The following is a 19,214-nucleotide window of genomic DNA, read 5'->3' as shown; positions in this document are numbered from 1 at the left end:
CCGCTTCAAAAAAAAAGAAAGAAATACAGCTTTCCAGGGTGGGAGATGTTGAACAGTTTAGTCAAAGTACAAATACCCTGTGTTAGAACTCATATGTTAAAAGATTGTTGTCAAGCAACATGTTCTTATCACACTGAAGGAGGAGAAACACATTTTCATGAAAAGTATTTTTGTTTTTTAAGCACAAATGTATTTACTTATTTAAAAGAACTTGGCTACACAGAAAGCTGGGGACCTTAGTTCCCCAACCAGGAACCGAACCTACACCCCTGACAGTGAAAACAGAGAATCTTAACCCCTGAACTGCCAAGGAATCCCCTTGGGAAAACAGATTTTAATGTATACTATGTCTCCAAAGCACCATAGTCTTTTAGGAACCCAGTAATTGATTAATTGGGCTCAGATGGTGAAGAATCTGCAATGCGGAAGACCTGACTCAATCCCTGGGTAGGGAAGATCCCCAGGAGAAGGGAATGGCTATCCACCCCAGTGTTCTTGCCTGGAGAATTCCATGGACAGGAACCTGGTGGGTTACAGCCCATGGGATCGCAAAGAATTGGAAACAACTGTGAGGCTAATACTTTCACTTTCTTTAAAATCAGCTGTTTCTTAAAAGTAAATGTGTGGGTGTTTTTGTGTGTATGAATTTGTGTGTGTGTGTGTGTGTGTGTGTGTGTATTTGGAATCCTCAATTCACTGTTTGCCTCTAGAAAGTAAAGATTAAACGCTGAGAAAAGGTATGAGGAAGGGTTTTTTTTTTTTTTTTTTGTATAAAAATTGATTTACAAGGAACCAAATAGCTATTGGTTATAAAGGAATATACTGATTATGGAAGACCATGATTCTGTATTCTTTGGTTCGAGAGGAAGTTTGAATTGTTCTTGACTTTCTGTTATTGTTCTTGATGTTTTTTCACGTGAGTAGCTAGGTACAAAATTCAAAACTCTAGTCAGAAATCTGGTGAATGATTTTAATTATAGTCAGGAAGTAACAGTCACCCCAAAGAAGCAAATGTAGATTTTTCTTTAATGCAGAGCTTTAAAAGTCCAGGATCAGACGTGAGTGTATGTGCATTTTGTCAATAGCTTCTGTCTTGTGCTGCCCCAGCACCCGGCTGAAGTACCTCACCTGTCTGTATCTGGGTCTCGCAGGTTACATCTGACACCTGGGCTTGGACTTATCTCCCTCGTGTGCAACCATTGCAGTTGTCCTGTCCTGCCCTGTCTCTCTTCCACTGTGAGATGACACCTGGGGGCAGTGACTGGGCTGGGAGACCACCTGAAATTCATCACTAGTGAGACGCTGCTGCAAATGGGCTTGCAGATGCCCTTTCTGCACCATAACCAGCAGAAGATGGCCGCGGCCTGCCAGGAATGTAGCTAGCTTTTGTGGTGATGGTGAAACAGGAGGGAACTGGTTCCAGATCGGGAAAGGAGTACGTCAAGGCTGTATACTGTCACCCTGCTTATTTAACTTGTATGCAGACTACATCATACGAAATGCTGGGCTGGATGAAGCACAAGCTGGAATCAAGATGGCCAGGAGAAATAGCAATAACCTCAGATATGCAGATGACACCACCCTTATGGCAGAAAGCGAAGAAGAACTAAAGGGCCTCTTGATGAAAGTAAAAGAGGAGAGTGAAGAAGTTGGCTTAACACTCAACATTCAGAAAACTAGATCATGGCATCAGGTCCCATCACTTCATGGCAAATAGATGGGGAAACAGTGGAAACAGTGGCTGACTTTATTTTTTGGGGCTCCAAAATCATTGGAGATTGTGACTGCAGCCATGAAATTAAGACACTTGCTCCTTGGATGAAAAACTATGACCAACCTAGACAGCATATTAAAAAGTCTAATAGACATTACTTTGTGGACAAAGGTCCATCTAGTCAATGCATGCATGCTAAGTCACTTCAGTTGTGTCCAACTCTGTGACCCCATAGACAGCAGCCCACCAGGCTCCTCTGTCCCTGGGATTCTCCAGGCAAGAATACTGGAGTGGGTTGCCATTTCCTCCTCCACCATCTAGTCAAAGTGATGGCTTTTCCTGTAGTCATGTGTGGACTGTAATACACTAGCATCTAAATGACATACCCACAGGCACCATGACAGTTCTCCTAGAGGAGGAAATGGCAACCCACTCCAGTATTCTTGCCAGGATAATCCCAAGGACAGGGGAGCCTGGTGGGCTACAGTCTGACTGGTTGCAAACAGTCAGGCACAACTGAGCTCCATGTATCAGCATCATTGGTCTTTGATGGTTGGCCTCAGAATTGTCATGGTGACTGTGGATATGTCATTTAGATGCTAGATATTACAATGAGTGTATAATGAGGATCAAGGTCCACTGGAAGTCAGATCTTCTGCCATCTTGGACCTAGTTGGTTCTAGCCAGTTTGTCATATCCTCAAGGCCTTGTCATTCATTTAAAGGCTGTGGCCTGCCCACTTCCCTCCTCCAGGGGATCTTCCTGACCCAGGGGTCAAACCTGCATCTCCTGCAGCTTCTGCCTTGGCGGGCGGATTCTTTACCATTGTGCCACCTGGGAAGCTCAACACTACGATAGAGGATAAATAGATGAGTTTGTTTCAGATGCCATCAAATCCTGCCTGAGGCAACAGGAGTAGTCAGACATGCATTTAGCTGAGGTCAGATATCTCAGATCTAGCCTTGTCTCAGCTATTTATCAATGACAAAAACTTTGATAAAATGTGAACCATCTCAGCTTCTGTAAGGGAGACCCAGAGGTTTCCTTAGAAAAACAGAACTGATATCCTCAAAATGGGCAATGGAAATTTTCCACAAAGGGAGGAGTGGCTGGATTTTATAGGATAGACTCTGGTCCCTGAAGATCATTTTACTAATTGTTGCTTGGGCTGCAGAAGGTACAGCCACAACTCAAGAACCAAGAGGTAATTTTCTTTCAGATTTCATTTCCTCACCTGTAAAATGAGGTGTTTGAGTGATATAAACTTTGGAGTTCCTTTAAGATTACAGCTTCAAGTCTCATCACTTCATGGCAAATAGAAGGGGAAAAAGTGGAAGTAGTGACAGATTTTATTTATTTGGGCTCCAAAATCACTGCAGACAGTGACTGCAGCCATGATATTAAAAAATGCTTGCTTCTTGAAAAGAAAGCTATGACAAACCTAAACAACATATTAAAAAGCAGAGATATGGCTTTGCTGACAAAGATCCATATGGTCAAAGCTATGGTTTTCCCAGTAGTCATGTAAGGATGTGAGAGTTGGACTATAATGAAGGCTGAGCACCAAAGAATTGATGCTTTTGAACTGTGGTGTTGGAGAAGACTCTTGAGAGTCCCTTGGACAGCAAGGAGATCCAACCAGTCAGTCCTAAAGGAAATCAACCCTGAATATTCATTGGAAGGACTGATGCTGAAACCGAAGCTCCAATACTTTGGCCACCTGATGTGAAGAGCCAACTCATTGGAAAAGACCCTGATGCTGGGAAAAATTGAAGGCAGGAGAAGGGGGTGACAGAGGATGAGATGGTCTGATAACATCACTGACTCAATGGACATGAATTTGAGTAAACACTAGGAGATAGTGAAGCATAGGGGAGCCTGGTGTGCTGTAGTCCATGGGGTCACAAAGAGTTGGACACAACTCAGCAACTGAACAACATCATCATGAGCTAATGGCTTTTGGATCTGAGACTTCAGTTGCAGACAATCTCACCATGAGAAATCCTTACTGAAACAATTATTTCAGACCATCTTCATTAGAAGATTCTGCCACAGAGTAAAGATGGCCTCATCTGGCCTCATGATGGTCTACTGATAAGGGTCTTCTACTGTGTGTGAGAAAATACTTTTCAGTTCTGAGCCTTCCATTCTAGACTGCATGGTATCTACTCCTTTTCAGAAGGTCCAAGTCTCCTCCTCAGCCTCCGCATGGCTGCCTTCATCTCCTGGTTCCTCAGGGTGTAGATCAGGGGGTTCAGGACAGGAATGATGACAGTGAAGGTGATGGAGACAGCTCTGTCCATGGGGAGGGCAGAGAAGGGCCGGGCGTAGACGTAGATGCAAGGCACGAAGTGAAGGGTGACCACCGTGATGTGGGCAGTGCAGGTGGAGATGGCTTTCCTCCTGCCCTCCCCGGAGTGGGACCTCAGCATCGTCAGGATGACTGTGTAGGACACAAGCAGGAAGACGAACCACAGGGTAGAGATCAAGCCGTTGTTGGAAATCATCAGGAGCTCAAGGGCAAAGGTGTCCGTGCAGGCGAGTGTGAGGACCTGGGGGACGTCGCAGTAGAAACCGTCCACGATGTTGGGTCCGCAGAAGGGGAGGGGGAGCAGCAGGGAGATCTGCACGATGGAGTGGACGAAGCCCCCTGCCCAGGAGGCCACGATGAGGGCAGTGCACCGCCCCCGACTCATGATGGTCACGTAGTGCAGGGGCTTGGAGATGGCCACGTAGCGGTCAAAGGCCATGACCGAGAGGGAGAAGATGTCTGCGCCCCCGAGGAGGTGGAAGAAAAACATCTGTGTGAGGCAGCCACGGAAGGAGATGGTCTTCCTCTCCGAAAGGAGGTCCACCAGGACCTTGGGGGCGGTGATGGAGGAGAAGCAGATGTCCAGGACGGAGAGGTTGCGGAGCAGGAAGTACATGGGGGTCTGGAGGCGAGACTCACAGCTCACAGTGACCATGATGAGGAGGTTGCCCAGCAGGGTGGCTGTGTACACCAATAATAGCAAAAGAAACAAGAGCCGACTCAGGTCTCGGGACTGGGTCAGTCCTTGAAAAATAAATTCTCTCACCCTGGTATGATTTCCCTGCTCCATTGGGTCATGGTTTTTCTTCTTTTTCAACTTCCTGAAGAGAAGACAGAAAATAGAATATAGAAAAGATATCATTAAAAACCAAAGGACTGTGAATTATATGACTGGACTGCCTTGGGTGTTATTTTTGCAGTTATTTTCCTTTTGGGGAAAGATGCCAACTCCTGTAGATGGTATTTTTTGTTATCTCAGAGCAAAACAAAGAGTGGGTTTTCAAAGGAGTATTTAATTAAAATCTTTTCATACCATTCATGGGGTTCTTGAGGCAAAAATCCTGGAGTGGCTTGGCACATAGAAGGGGGAAAGCGGAAGCAGTGACAGGTTTTATTTTCTTGGCTCCAGAATCACTGCAGACAGGGACGGCAGCCATGAAATTAGAAGGCACCTGCTCCTTGGAAGGAGAGCTCTGACCAACCTAGACAGCTTATTAAAAAGCAGAGACATCACTTTGCCGGCAAAGGTCTGCGTAGTCAAAGCCATGGTTTTTCCAATAGTCATGTACAGATGTGAGAGCTGGACCATTAAGAAGGCTGAGCAGGAGGAACAGATGCTTTCAAACTGTGGTGTTGGAGAGGACTCTTGAGAGTTGCTTGAACTGCAAGGCAATCAAACCAAAGGAAATCAACACTGAATAGTCATTGGAAGGACTGATGCTGAAACTGAAGCTCCAATAGTTTGGCCACCTGATTCGAAGAGTCAGCTCACTGGAAAAGACCCTGATGCTGGGAAAGATTGAAGGCGGGAGGAGAAGAGGGCATCAGAGGATAAAATAGTTTGTTAGCATCACTGACTCAATGGACATGAATCTGAGCAAACTCCAGGAGACAGTGAAGGACAGGGGAGCCTGGCATGCTGCAGTCCATGGGGTTGTGAAGAGTAGGGCATGACTTAACGAGTGAACACCAACAAATTAATTAAAGCACCTTAATTAGTATGTTATTCTTATTAAAAATTTTAACTCTCATCATTTTATTCTTGAAAAACCACTGAATGCTCTGAGAAGTGAAGAGATGAGCTTTGTTTTTGCTTTCAATGAACACTCATGCATCCAATTGTTAGGAAGTGGGAAACACACGCAGGGGAACAGTATTATACACAGTCTGTGACTCTAACAGAAGCTCGTAGCTTCTCCTTCATTTTCTTCCACCGGAGACAATCTACTTGGCATAGTCTTGCTGGATCTTCATGATACCAGTGACCAGCACTAAATTAAGGCCAGAAAGACAGTTTCCGTTTTACTTTCTCCTTAGGACAAACAGCTTTGCAGCAGCTAAGACAGTTTAACTAACTGAGTGCGTCTCTCTTTCTTTTTTCCTTCTTTCCTTCCTTCCTTCTCCTCTTCCCTCTTCCTTTCCTGTTCAGCCTCCCTTCTCTTTGGTGTCTTGCTTTCCTCTGATTTCTGTGGCCCAAGATCAGGACTTGGCAACTACAGTCTCTGCTTTTCATAATGCTGTTGCCAAAGACTTCACCGTCCTGGCCACTGGACCAGTGCTCTTCCTTCCTCAGCCCCCCTCCCTTTCATCACCTACATTGGTGCGTCACTTCGGCATTTGTAGAGGCTTTAGTTTTTCACAAAGAGCAAAGATGTTAGTATCACACACTGCTGTATTTAAACTGGGTAACCAACAAGGACCTCCTGCACAGCACAGGGAACTCTGCTCAATGTTCTGCGGCAGCCTGGATGGGAGGGGCTTTGGGGGAGAATGGATTTTGATACGTGTATATGTATGAGTCCCTTTGCTGTTCCCTTTGCTAAAATCACAACATTTTTAATTACCTATACCCCAATACAAAATAAAAAGTTCAAAAGAAAAGAAAAGCTGTTAGTAGCAGCAGCCCTGCGTGTGTGTGTGTTCAGATTTGCTCTATGGAAGCGCAGCTGGTCTACAGTGCATGTACAGTCCTGCTGTGCAGCAAGGTGACTCAGCCACACACATGCTTAGTATCACAGGCTATTGAATATAGTTCCGTGTGCTCTACGGTAGGACCTGGTTGCTTATCCATTCTGCATATAATAGGTTTGTATCCGCTAGTCCCAAACTCCTGATTCATCCCTCCCCAACCCTCATCCTTGGCAAGCACAAGTCTGTTCTCTATGCAGCAGACCTGAATTTGAATGTAGATGCTGCCACTTAATTGGCAGGTAACTCTGAGCCTCAGTTCATCATCAGTAAAACTGAGTATCATCCTGTTTGTTTTACAGGACCGTGGACCTTGAGGAGACTTGCTTAACACAGTCAACGTGAGGTGACACAAAGCCCGTTTCCCCCATGTCTAACACACTTAGCATTTTGCAGGGGCAGTCTCTTACACATTCTTTTAAAAACGCTGACAAAAATGCACTTTTGTGCTTTTGTTATAAACTACGGTTCTTCGAAATAATGGCAACTATCATCTAATCTAGCATCTCAAAAGCAGATATGGTCTGTACAACGGGTGAAACGTTGCTCATGGTACTAAATGAAAGAAGCCGATCTGAAAAGGTCTCTACTGTATGATCCCCCTATATGGCAGTCTGGATATGACAGTATGATACATCATAATCGAAAGACTATAACAAACTTATGATAGCATATTAATGGCTGCTGGGCGCTGGGTGTCGAGGCTGGGAGGGATAAACAGGTGAGACACAGGCAATTTTGGGGGCATCCCTGGTGGCTCAGAGGGTAAAGCATCTGGCGGCCAATGAGGAGACCCGGGTTAGGAAGATCCGCTGAGGAGGGAATGCCAACCCACTCCAGTATTCTTGCCTGGAGAATTCCATGGTCAGAGGAGCCTGGTGGGGTACAGTTCATGGGGTCGCAAAGAGAGTTGGACATGACTGAGCGACTCACACACACACACACGGGGTTTTTCGGGCACTGAAGCTCTTCTGAATGCCACTCAGACTGCAGGTACGTGGCACCGTGGAAACCCACAGAACGTACAAGACTGAGTGGCGTTTAAGGTCAGGGTCTCAAGCTTTCAGCGGGTCCTGATCGGACCGTCCCTGTGCGTGGAACGCCTTCGTCCTGCACAAACACACATGACATTCTTGCTTTCCAGTATGTGGGAGGATCTGGGTCCCATGCCTGCCTCAGTTGCTGCCAGGGGGAACTCCACACTGAAGCCAGATTTGCAATCATGACTCAGGTTAGCTCAAAATATTATAAGTTGTTATTCTAAAGAGCTTTAAGAACACTCTAATTGTCATGCTATCGTTGTTAGTGATACTTAAAAGAATTTTCAGCAAATGCTTAAAAGTCCTTTAAATCATGCTTTTAGGAAGTACTGCAGTTCTTCAATACTAGGTCACTGAAGGGTAGATCTGCTTTTTAAAAAAATTACTAAAATCATGCAAGTGCTATACTCATGACATATGGCTTATTATTCTGTTATTATTGGCAGGCAAATTGAAATACTCAGCACTAAGTGAGTTAATGGATAAAAGTGAATATCCATTATCTTTTATGGATAAAAACCATAATCTTATTTTTGTGATTAAGCTGTTAGCACTATTTGAACTATTGTTTTTTATCGGAAAGAATAAGAATGTGGTAAGTGTCTGTTTTCCTCCCTTTTTGAAAGTAATGCTAAAGTATCAGTATTGTAAACACATCCAGAATATGGAAGACTGGGATTGCAACCAACCTTTTTTTCCTTATAGTAAATGATCAAGTATGGCGTGGAAGGGAGACTTAACATTTCCTTTAGCTTTCTTAACAAAAAGAGTGAGCCCTCATGCAAACCATGGACTTCAGCTGAGAATAACGTCTCCATCCTGGTCTGTCAGTTTTTACCCAGTGGAGCCCGCCGTGGACAGTGGGAGTAATGGGGCAACCGGGCTGGTAGTTGATGGGAGCTCTCTGTACGTTTTGTCCAATTTTTCTGTAAACTTAAAATTGCTCTAAGAAATAAAATCTATTCCTCTGAACCTCCCCGCCCCAACACGTATGCCAAAGGATAAAACAATCGAGAGCGTCCCTACTTTGCAAAGGAGCACAGTTTTCAAAGCGCTTATCGCCGCGCTTCGTTTGCGGATCCTAGTTTGTTGCTGCTGTCACCTGTTTCCAACCCCGTCTTAAAGAGAGTATTTAGAATGAATTCTAGTTTGGGTGTTAACAGGCATCAGTCTCTTGTGATTTCACCAACAAAAAACTATCCTTTGCACCTTTTTTTCTTTTTTAAGAATCAGCTTTGTTGAGGTGTAACTTACTGCAATGAACTACACACACTTAAAGGTTCGGTTTGATGAGCTTTGACATATACACACACCCATGAAACCATCACCAAATTAGGATAAGGAACATCTCCCTTACCCCAAAGTTCGAGCGTGCACCTGAGAACCGCAGAATTTTGGCACCTAAGGACTCTGTCCAGACCTGCAAAAGAGATGACCAGACCATCACACGGCCTCTGGAGACACAAGGCAGTGTCCTTAGGATGACCCCAGGCCCTCGTTTAAAATGCCTGCCTGGGAAAGCACAAAACTACCAGGAGAATTTACTGTTTGTTCCAGCCAACATCAGAAGTGGCCCCTAATCTCCCTTGCTTAGAGCATTTCCGGACCAGTCCTGGCAACTCTGCTGTGTATCTCTTACAACTTACAAGCGTCTCTTTCAAGGACCAAGAGCCATTTCTTTGAATGTGATCATCATGAAGGAAGGAAGCTCTGTCTCCCAGCCTGTGGAGGGGGTGACTCACATGAATGCCAGCTGGCAGACAAGCGGCTCTGCAATTTTCTGCTTCTGTGACTCTGCCGAGCCCTAGCTTGTCCCCCTGCTTTGCGCCCCCTTTGATCACTCTGGGCAGAGTGAGCTCAGCCCTTCCCCTGCTGGTCTCACAAACGTTGGGCTGTGTTCACCTCTGGCACTTCTTTTCACTTCTTTGTGTCCTTCCCACTTTGAAGCCGTCCTTTTGTTCTGCTGCTGTTGTTCAGCCGCTCAGTCGTGTCTGACTCTTTGTGACCCCATGGGCCGCAGCACGCCAGGCCTCCCTGTCCTCCACTATCTCCCAGAGTTTACTCAAACATGTCTATGGAGTCAGTGATGCCATCCAACCATCTCATCCTCTGTCGTCCCCTTCTCCTCCAGCCTTCAACCTTTCCCAGCATCAGGGGCTTTCCCAGTGAGTCGGCTCTTCACATCAGGTGGCCAAAGTATTGGAGCTTCAGCTTCAGTTAACGACTCAGATCTTTGGATCCCACTGTACTTTATGCCTCATTTTCGCATCAGAACAGAACTTCACGTTGCTAACTTTCCTCCTATTCTCTTTCCTTTGAAGGCCAAGCTGAACAAAGCTAATTTTCTTGGCTTACTCCCAGTGACCTATGAATCCATCAATAACTCCCCAAAGATTTCATCCCCTTCAAATGTTTTCTGTTTTTAAAAGGGCCAGTTATCTTTTTTCAGAGTAAATATTTTAAAAGATTTTTGAAATAAAGTGATCAGAACATATGCAGCTTTTTAGTTTTTTAGATAATGCACAGAGGATTTTTTTTTTTTTTTAAATTTTAAACTACAGTGGGAAGTATTGTGGCTCAGAAAGAAGATACCAGCTTGGGAGATCTGAACTCTGAGGACTTCATGAAGCAACAGTGGAATTTCTAAAGGCATCTAAACTCCAGGATGTTTAGTCTTTTCATGAGTGAAATGGGAGCACACACTGCCTCAAGTCCTTTTGTAAGCAGGCAAGGTCTGCCCGGTATTACACAATATTAGATGGATCCATCGATCCAGGTGATTTCCAGACCTTTGCAGCTTTAACAAAAAAAAAAAAAAAGAAATATTTTTGACTGCACCGTGCGACACGTGGGAGCTTAGTTCCTTACCGGGGATCGAGCCTGTGCCCCTTGCATGGAAGTGTAGTCTTAACCAGTGGACTTCCAGGTAAGCCCTCTGGAACTTTCTAAAAATAAATATATATTAAATTATTTTTTGTTTAAATATAGTTGACTTATTGTGTTAGTTTCAAGTGTACAGCAAAGTGATTCAGTTTTATATCTACGTATATGTAAATATCTATATTCTTTACAAATATTTGTTTCCAGTATAGCTTATAGTTTATTATAAGATATTGAATATAGTTTCCTGTGCTATATAGTAAGTTTATCTGTTTTAATATATGACAGTGTGCATTTGTTAATCCCAATGTATTCCCACCCCCTACCCCTGCTCTAGACCTTTGGAGCTTTAATTCTCAATTGTTTTAAATAGTGTTGCCCTCAATTATCTTGTGATGAGTCTAAGATTGTATTCTGTCTATTGCTCACCAGCATTTGAATCTCAGTTAACCTATAAATCTCAAGTGTGTCTTGAAAGTTAACAGATGGCTGATTGGTGGCAAGAAGTGCCAGGGGCAGTTTGTCCTAGTGGTGAGAAGAATGGGCTTTGAAACCCAAAGGCACGAGATTCTGTGCAGAAGGGAGTGGTAAAAGTGGTCACTGATCCAACTGAAAAATGCTGAAAATGCTGCTTCTCCCTCCACAGGATGTTTGCACAGCTAAGAGAGAAAACACGGAAGAGGGGACGGATAGATGAGAGTCTCTGTGTATGTGTGTCTGTTTGCAACAGGAGAGAAGAAAGGAAAGCAGAAAATTATTGTTTATGTTTATTTTTTGCTTTTGGCAAGAACGAGTTCAAGACCCCAAGAATTTCTTTAGAAGTAGGTCCAGGGACCAATCAAGAGGGTAACATTGACATACCCGCCACTATGCTTAAAATAGACAGCTAGCGGGAGCTGCTGTGTGGCACCAGGGCTCAGCTTGGCTCTGTGTGTTGGCCTACAGCGTGGGCTGGGGAGGGGGTGTGTGCACACACATGGCTGGTTCACTTTGCCCTACTGTGGAAACTAATGCAACATTGTAATTATATTTCAATTAAAAAAATGAATGTACTACTCACAAAAGAAACCCTCATAAAAGCAAAATGATAACTTCTAAAGGGAATATTTTAATCTAAATAATAAAGTTTAAAAAGAATAATAATAATAAAAAAGGGCCAGAGAAACCCATTCTGATAAAACAGGCTAGGGAATCCCCTGGCCATCCTGTGATTGGGACTCCGTGCTTTCACTGCTGGGGCCTGGGTCGGAACCCTGGTCAGGAACCTAAAGATCCTGCGAGCTGAACGGCTCAGCCGAAATGCAAAACAACAGTAGCAACCAAACAGCAACATCCCCCAACCAAAACAGGCTTAATGAACGTCATGGAGCCCCCAACTAGAGGAACTCCTCACCCCCTCAACTGTCCGCCAAGCGTGTGCCCCTGGGGGGCCCTCTTGACAAGCTGACCTCTCTCTGCTCAAGGACCCTTCCAAATACTGACGGGCTAATTGCGCTGCGTCTCTGAAGTTTTGAGCTTTAATGTCCAGCATCCTCTACCTTTCAGGAGCATTATTACCATTCAATGTATTTCTGAAATCCACATTAAGATTTTCCAAGCTGGTAGTGCATGGGCACACAGGCACAGACGTACAGTCAGACACACAGGCCCGCACCCCAAAGCCCCAAAATAATGCCGCTGAGAGCTCCTGACCTCTAACTCCTACCTGAGAACTAGCACTGGCCGTCCGGTGGCATACGCTGATCTCAGGAGTCATCGACGCTCATGAGCAGTCCCCTTTAAGGCGGCCGTGCCGCTGGGGGTTGGCCGCGCAGTGTCTTCTCTCCTGCGCCGAAGGCACAGGGCGGGCTCCAAGGATCACCTCCGCGTGGTCCTGCCACTCAGCCCCAGGTGCGGCTGCCCCGAGTGCCAGTCCCTCAGCTCCGGGCATGCTTCCAGATGTGATTGTTGAACTTGAGTGGCCAGACTTTCCTAATGGGATGCCGTTCCCTTGAGTCTTATTAAGAAATTGAACACGCACATCTTGATTTTGGAATTCTCCTGGTGCGGGGGAGGAGTGACTTCTCTTCCATCTTCTGATTAGAACCCAAGGATCTTTGCCTGAAGGGCTCATGGGGACAGACAGGATTCTGCCTCCTTAAGAGATGGAACTCAGGGAAAGTGAACAGAACTCCCAGGAGAGTGTGTGCAGCCTGTTTCATTTCTTTCTTTCTTTTTTTAAGGCAGGCAGTTTGCTCGTCCTGATAGTATACACAATCAGATGCATCACAGAGACTTGGAGAGGCATTTTTTCTTGTTTTCGCCCAAACTTCTTATACAAAGAAGGCACGTAAACAGACAAAGGGTGGGCTGGTACCATTCGTCTCTAAGTATTTACTGAGTGTCTCCCTTGTTCCTGGAGAAGGAAATGACAATCCACTCCAGTATTCTTGCCTGGAGAATCCCATGGACAGAGGAGCCTGGAGGGCTACAGTCCATGGGGTCGCAAAGAGTCGGACACAACTGAGCGACTTCACTTTCTCTTTCCCTTGTTCCAGGCCCTATGAACCCCAAGACCCCATTTTCCCCCTCGTCTTCTTTTCAATATCATTTTGAAACCTTGTCTCTCACCATATACCCATGGCTTATCTCACTTGGATACAGGGCACAACTTCAACTCAAAACGTCTAAAATAGAACTGATCATTGCTCTCAAGAACTAAATACCTCCGGCACTGCCCTGGTGGCCCAGGGGCTAAGACTCTGTGCTCCCAAAGCAGGGGGCCCAGGTTCAATCCTTGGTCAGGGAATTGGATTCCACATGCAGCAACTAATTCTTTGCACGCCGCAACGGAAGATCCTGCGTGTTGCAACGAAGACCTAGGACAGCCGAACAAATAAATATTTTTAAAGAACTAGGACTTCCTTGGTGGTCCAGCGGTTAAGAATCCGCCTGCTAATGCAGGGGATCTGGGTTCCATCCCGGGTCTGGGAAGATTCCACAGGCTGTCGGGAGCTAAGCCCGTGGGCCACAAGTACTGAAGCCCCGGAGTCCGAGCTTGGCAACAGGAGAAGCCGCAGCGGTGAGCAGTCCGTGCGCCACAGCTGGAGAGTAGTCCCCGCCTTCCGCAGCTAGAGAAAGGCCGGGCGCAGCAGCGAAGACCCCGTGTAGGGAGAAAAGAAAAGAAAGCCTCGGTCCTTCTTCCGGTGGACCCGGCACTATTATTCTCCTTTTCACCAGGACTCTGTGTCTCTGAGATGCCTCTGACGCTTCCCTTTACCCTTTTTTTGGGGGGTTCTTTTGTAACTCTGCCTGAATCAAATACGTTCAGGTTTCTTTCATCGTTTGCAATCATCTTTTCCTGGTTTATTTGGAGAGCTTGTCAGCTCCTGCTCTGACATTCATGCTCTTGTGCCATCCCCTTGCCTTGTGTGTGGACTGGACTTAGTTAACTTGCTTCTAAGGATGAGACGTTGGCAAACATGATAGCCTGCCCCTTTCCAGATCAGGCTAGAAGAGCCCGTGACTTCTGTCTTGCTGACACGCGCTGTTCCTCCTTGTTTGTGAACTCTGGCGAAGTGAGGTGCCCTGTGAGAGAGGCCCTGGAGGGTTGGAACCTCCAGCCACAGCCAGGAAGGCACTGCAGCCCCCAGGCTGATGGCTCACGATACGAGCGAGCTTGGAAGCCCACCCTTGCCCAGTCGAAACTTGAGATGAGACCGCAGCTCTCGGCTCATGTCTCGACTGTGGCCTTGTGAGAGATCCTATGCAGAAGATGTAGCTAAGCTGTGCCTGGATCCCCAACTCACACAAACTGTGACTTAAGAAATGCGTGTGGGACCTCCCTGGGTACAGGGGGCGGGAATACCTGCCATTGCAGGGACCGGGTTCTGTCCCTGGTCGGGGAAGATGCTACGAGCCGCAGAGCAAGTAAGCCTGTGGGCTACAGCTGCTGAATCCACACTCTGGAGCCCTCAGGCCTCGACGACTGTGCCTGCTTGCTGCAGCTGCTGAGGCCCGTGAGCCCTCAACAAGAGCAGCTGCCACAAAGGTGGGCAGCCCGCCCACTCCAGCTAGAGAAAGCCAGGTGCAGGAACGAAGACCCAGCACAGCCATAAATAGATGAATAAAAAGAAATGGGTGCTGTTTTAAGCCACTAAGTTTTGGGGTAATGTGTTATACAGCAATAACTCACTAACATCGTACTGAGCTGATAGTCTATTATCGAGTAAGAGCTATGTGGACAATAGTCTCTTTCGGACTCAGAAGACAAGTTACATAACAGTAACAGCAGCAGAACTCTGCAGATCCGTCCAGGGTAGAGCTTTGTGGCTGGAATCTCACGGTTGCTTCAGTGTAGTTTCTGTGGTGCTGACCCCACTAGCATCTTGGAAACTAAGCTGAAGCAACCTGACTCTTCTTTGAATTTTTCAAAGACATCCAGAATGACAGGATCACTCCTGAATTAGCCCATCTGTGTATATAGATACATTTATTTGCTTATGAAAAATATCATGGGAGTTTAAAATCAATGTTTCTGGGGTAGGAAAAAGCATCACAAATGATAGGGCCAAATGTACGGAATGTGTGCAGAATAAACTAGAATCAGTTCCATATCTAATCGTCCCTTGAGAAAATGTCCCTACGTGGAGGAAAAATAGGTATATATATCGATCCAAGTAATTATCTGATGTCATGGTGACAGACAAGTAAATTTAATAGTCTTCTGAATTGAACTGCTTTTCCTCACTGTGTTTTATCAGGTTCTTTTGCATGTTGTAAATGGTCCAAGTCAGCTTCATGAACAACTTTGGCTAGGTCACAGTCGTTTCTGGGGTCCTACCCTTGGGAACAGACTTCCCTGGTGGCTTGGAGCCCCCAGTTCGATTCCTGGGTTGGGAAGATCCCCTGGAGGAAGGCATGGCAACCCACTCTAGTATTCTTTCCTGGAGAACCCCCATGGATAGAGGAGCCTGGTGGGCTGCAGTCCATGGGGTCGAAAAGAGTTGGACAGGGCTGAGCGACGCACACACACTTGGGACCACAAACTCTGAGGGTATAGATCTTTGGTTATTTAAAATTTTGCCCAGTCATAGCAGTTTTGCTCAAGGTAAAGCCAACAGAGAAGTAGGGGGAAGAAAGGACACCTTCGTGACAAGTGCAGAGGGCCTGGAGCACAGTGGCACCAGGGCAAAGGTGGAGCCAGGCAGTAAAGGGGGTTTACTCCACAGACGGATCCGAGTGAAGACACGTTGTGTCTTTACTGGGACTTTGATGCTTGGAGGAAGAATATCTAATATTGAAAAATAATTCAGAACATTTTTGAGTGGTGGTAATATGCTGGGGGCCAGCCTGAGGATCTCCGCCCATGGCAAAGGTCATGAGGAAGGAGGCTTGGCATACGCAAAGGCGTGATCAAGCCTCAGGAAACCCCCTGTTCCTGAGCATCTACCCCCAAACCAGAGTCTGTTTTATGCTCTCACCTACACCTCTGACTTTACGGGGTAAACCGTAAAGAAACATAACCGTTTCTCTCGGAGAAGGAGTAAACGTGCAGCTCCAAGGCAATAAAAATTCCTGGGCGTGACAAGAGTGTTTCAGCTTACGGACTCCTCTGAAGGTTATCTAGCCCGCCTGTATAGGTTCGTCCGGCCACATGTGATTGTTTACAGCCTCTCAATGTGAGCGGCACGAGATGTTTCAGACTTACTAAAGGCAAATTCTTTTGGGGAGTTAGAAATTATTAGTATGGTGGGTTGGTTAGCAATTATATTGGTGAAGGGTTTTTCATTTGTTGTGTCAATAATTGCTGCTAATTCCCTCCCCTGGGTGGGACAAGGATGTCTCAGGTCAAACCTCTCTGCTGACAGACTAGCTTGTGTGACAGGATTATCCATACTCCTGCCACATGATTGTTTACTACCTCTCAACCATAAACAGCACAGAGAGTTTTGGAGTATTTTGAGAGTCTTAATTAGCATAGGGCTTTTTCTTCTTGTTGAGTCAATGATTGCTGCCAGGCCTCCATATCCTTAGGCACCTGGGAATATATTAATCAATGTATTTGGAATATAGAAAAGGAAATATAGTAGTTTTTAAGGTTAGCAATACTAGACTTTTTGAGTTAATGGATTTTCTCTTTTGTAATAGATCACTGTACTTTGTTATAAATCACTGTGTCCTTGCTATGTGAAAATGTAACTTTATCACTATCTTAAGACTAAATACATCTTAAGGGGAACATTGGTGAAAGGATTTTCATTTGTTGGGCTGATGTTTGCTGCTAAATCTCCATGTTCCCTCCCCTTATAACGAATATAACTATCATATAGGAGAAATAAGCATTAACCTTTAAGCATATAGGAGAAATAAGTATTAACCTTTAAGATTAATCATGTTAACCTTGGGTTAAATAAATCCCTTTCTTGATTGTAACTCACTACACCCTCATCCTATAGGAAGGTAACTGTATTTGGAGGGTGGTGCCTGGTTTAAGAAAAAACACCCTTGGAAGAAATAAGTTTTTTGGTTATCAGAAAGAAAGGATCATAAAATGTCAGCAGGTCTCACTCATGGCCAGAAGATGATGTAATATCCCTAAGACCTTTTTTTAAAAATACATTTATGTGAAGTACCTGATTTTGATAAAGGTCAGGACTGCTGACCCCCACGTGACCCTGTATTCATCCCTATATGTAACAAAAGGTATATAAGCAAACCCCCAAAATAAAGAAATCAGATCAGTTTCCAGAAAGACTGATACCCCCATGTCATTCTTTCTTGCTCCTCGTTTTTCTGGCTGAATTCCCATCTGGAGCATGGATGCTATTCCACGTAATCCAAGTTATTCAGCCTCGTTTTCTCCTCTAATCTTCCTACTGCACTATCCGTTTCTAATCTCTCTCTATATCTGTAATTAAATATGTATTTTTCCGAGGATGCCGACTCCGTCCCCACCTTCAAATCACCCTGGATCCAGCGGGGCTGGAGCCCGGCAGTGGTAGAGCGAGACAGGGGAAAGGACGATAGGAAGAAGACACTCATCTCTCTGGGAGCCTCTGTATTAATGAATGTCGGCTTCCGACAGGCATTCCTGGGTGGCGCTGCTGGTCGGGAATCTGCCTGCCAATGCAGGAGATGCAAGAGACGCTGCTTCAATTCCTGGGTCAGGAAAGTTAGATTTCGTCATTTCATGTCTCTTTCACTTCAGTGTGGTTCTCTGTGCATTCCAAGTATGCAGCACTCCCCCCAGTGAATATTTCTAGGTATTAAGAGACTCCTTAACACAAGTCCTTGTACTCTGATCCGATCGTGATTTCTTAGCAATGAGTCATAAATGTCAAGGAGATTTCTGGCGCTCACCGTTTTTCATGATCGCGCCTCTTCTTTCTGGGTGCAGAGCTAGATTACATTCCCCAGACTCCCTTGCAGTTAGTGGGGGCTGTAGGACTGAAGGCTGGAATACAGCCCACTTTCAGGACTGGCTCAGATGGACCCCTCTCCTGCGTACGTATATATATTTGGTCACATCAAGCAGCTTTCAGGAGCTTAGCTCTGCGACCAGGGATTGAATGACGAGACTGCCAGAGAAGCCCTAATATTTATCTCTGAATTCTGGTATTGTCTTGTCGGCACAGACGCTAAACCCTTTCTGAATGCCCGAGTCTCCCCCTCAGCCTCCGCATGGCTGCCTTCATCTCCTGGTTCCTCAGGGTGTAGATCAGGGGGTTCAGCAGAGGGGAGATGACAGTGAAGGTCACGGAGACGGCCTTATCGGTGGGGAGGGCGGAGAAGGGCCGGGCGTAGACGTAGATGCAGGGCACAAAGTGAAGGGTGACCACCGTGATGTGGGCGGTGCAGGTGGAGACGGCTTTCCTCCTGCCCTCCCCAGAGTGGGACCTCAGCATCGTCAGGATGACTGTGTAGGAGACGAGGAGAAAGAAGAATATGAACCAACTGACTAATCCATTGTTGGAAATCATCAGGAGCTCCAGAGAGGAGGTGTCCGTGCAGGCGAGTGTGAGGACCTGCGGGACGTCGCAGTAGAAAGTGTCCAGGACGTTGGGTCCGCAGAAGGGGAGGGGGAGCAGCAGGGAGATCTGCACGATGGAGTGGACGAAGCCCCCCGCCCAGGAGGCCACGATGAGGGCAGTGCACCGCCCCCGACTCATGACGGTCAGATAGTGGAGGGGTCTTGAGATGGCCACGTAGCGGTCAAAGGCCATCACCGAGAGGGAGAACACATCCGCTCCCCCGAGCAGGTGGAAGAAGAACATCTGAGAGACACAGCCGTTGAAGGAGATGGTCTTCCTCTCTGCGAGCAGATCAGCCAGGACCTTAGGAGCTGTGATGGAGGAAAAGCAGATGTCAAGAACCGAGAGGTTACGGAGCAGGAAGTACATGGGGGTGTGGAGGCGGGATTCCCGGGTAACTGTAACCATGATGAGGAGGTTTCCCAGCAGAGTCGTCATGTAAACCAGGAACAAAAAGACGAATAAGACCCAGCTGAGCTCTCGAGACTGGGTAATGCCCAGGAAAATAAATTCTTTCACTCTGGTATGATTTCCCTGATCCATGGGGTCACAGATTCTTTTTCAGGTGC

General features: G+C 46.0%; 2 protein-coding genes across 2 annotated transcripts; both read right to left on the bottom strand.

The window, feature by feature from the left end:
• Positions 1-2,227: 2,227 nt before the first annotated feature.
• Positions 2,228-6,625, bottom strand: LOC101111486 (olfactory receptor 4D11-like). Its single transcript, XM_060399592.1, has one exon. The coding sequence runs from the start codon at positions 4,885-4,887 to the stop codon at positions 3,880-3,882; it is 1,008 nt and encodes a 335-aa protein (XP_060255575.1). The 5' UTR covers positions 4,888-6,625; the 3' UTR covers positions 2,228-3,879.
• A 6,473-nt stretch (positions 6,626-13,098) lies between these two features.
• Positions 13,099-19,214, bottom strand: LOC101111225 (olfactory receptor 4D9). The gene has a single exon (XM_027979091.3). The coding sequence runs from the start codon at positions 19,186-19,188 to the stop codon at positions 18,253-18,255; it is 936 nt and encodes a 311-aa protein (XP_027834892.1). The 5' UTR covers positions 19,189-19,214; the 3' UTR covers positions 13,099-18,252.

The sequence above is a fragment of the Ovis aries genome, chromosome 15, assembly GCF_016772045.2.
Source record: "Ovis aries strain OAR_USU_Benz2616 breed Rambouillet chromosome 15, ARS-UI_Ramb_v3.0, whole genome shotgun sequence".
Lineage (NCBI taxonomy): Eukaryota > Metazoa > Chordata > Mammalia > Artiodactyla > Bovidae > Ovis > Ovis aries.
Note: the sequence above shows the minus strand (reverse complement) of the source record. Positions and strands in the feature narration are given on the sequence as shown.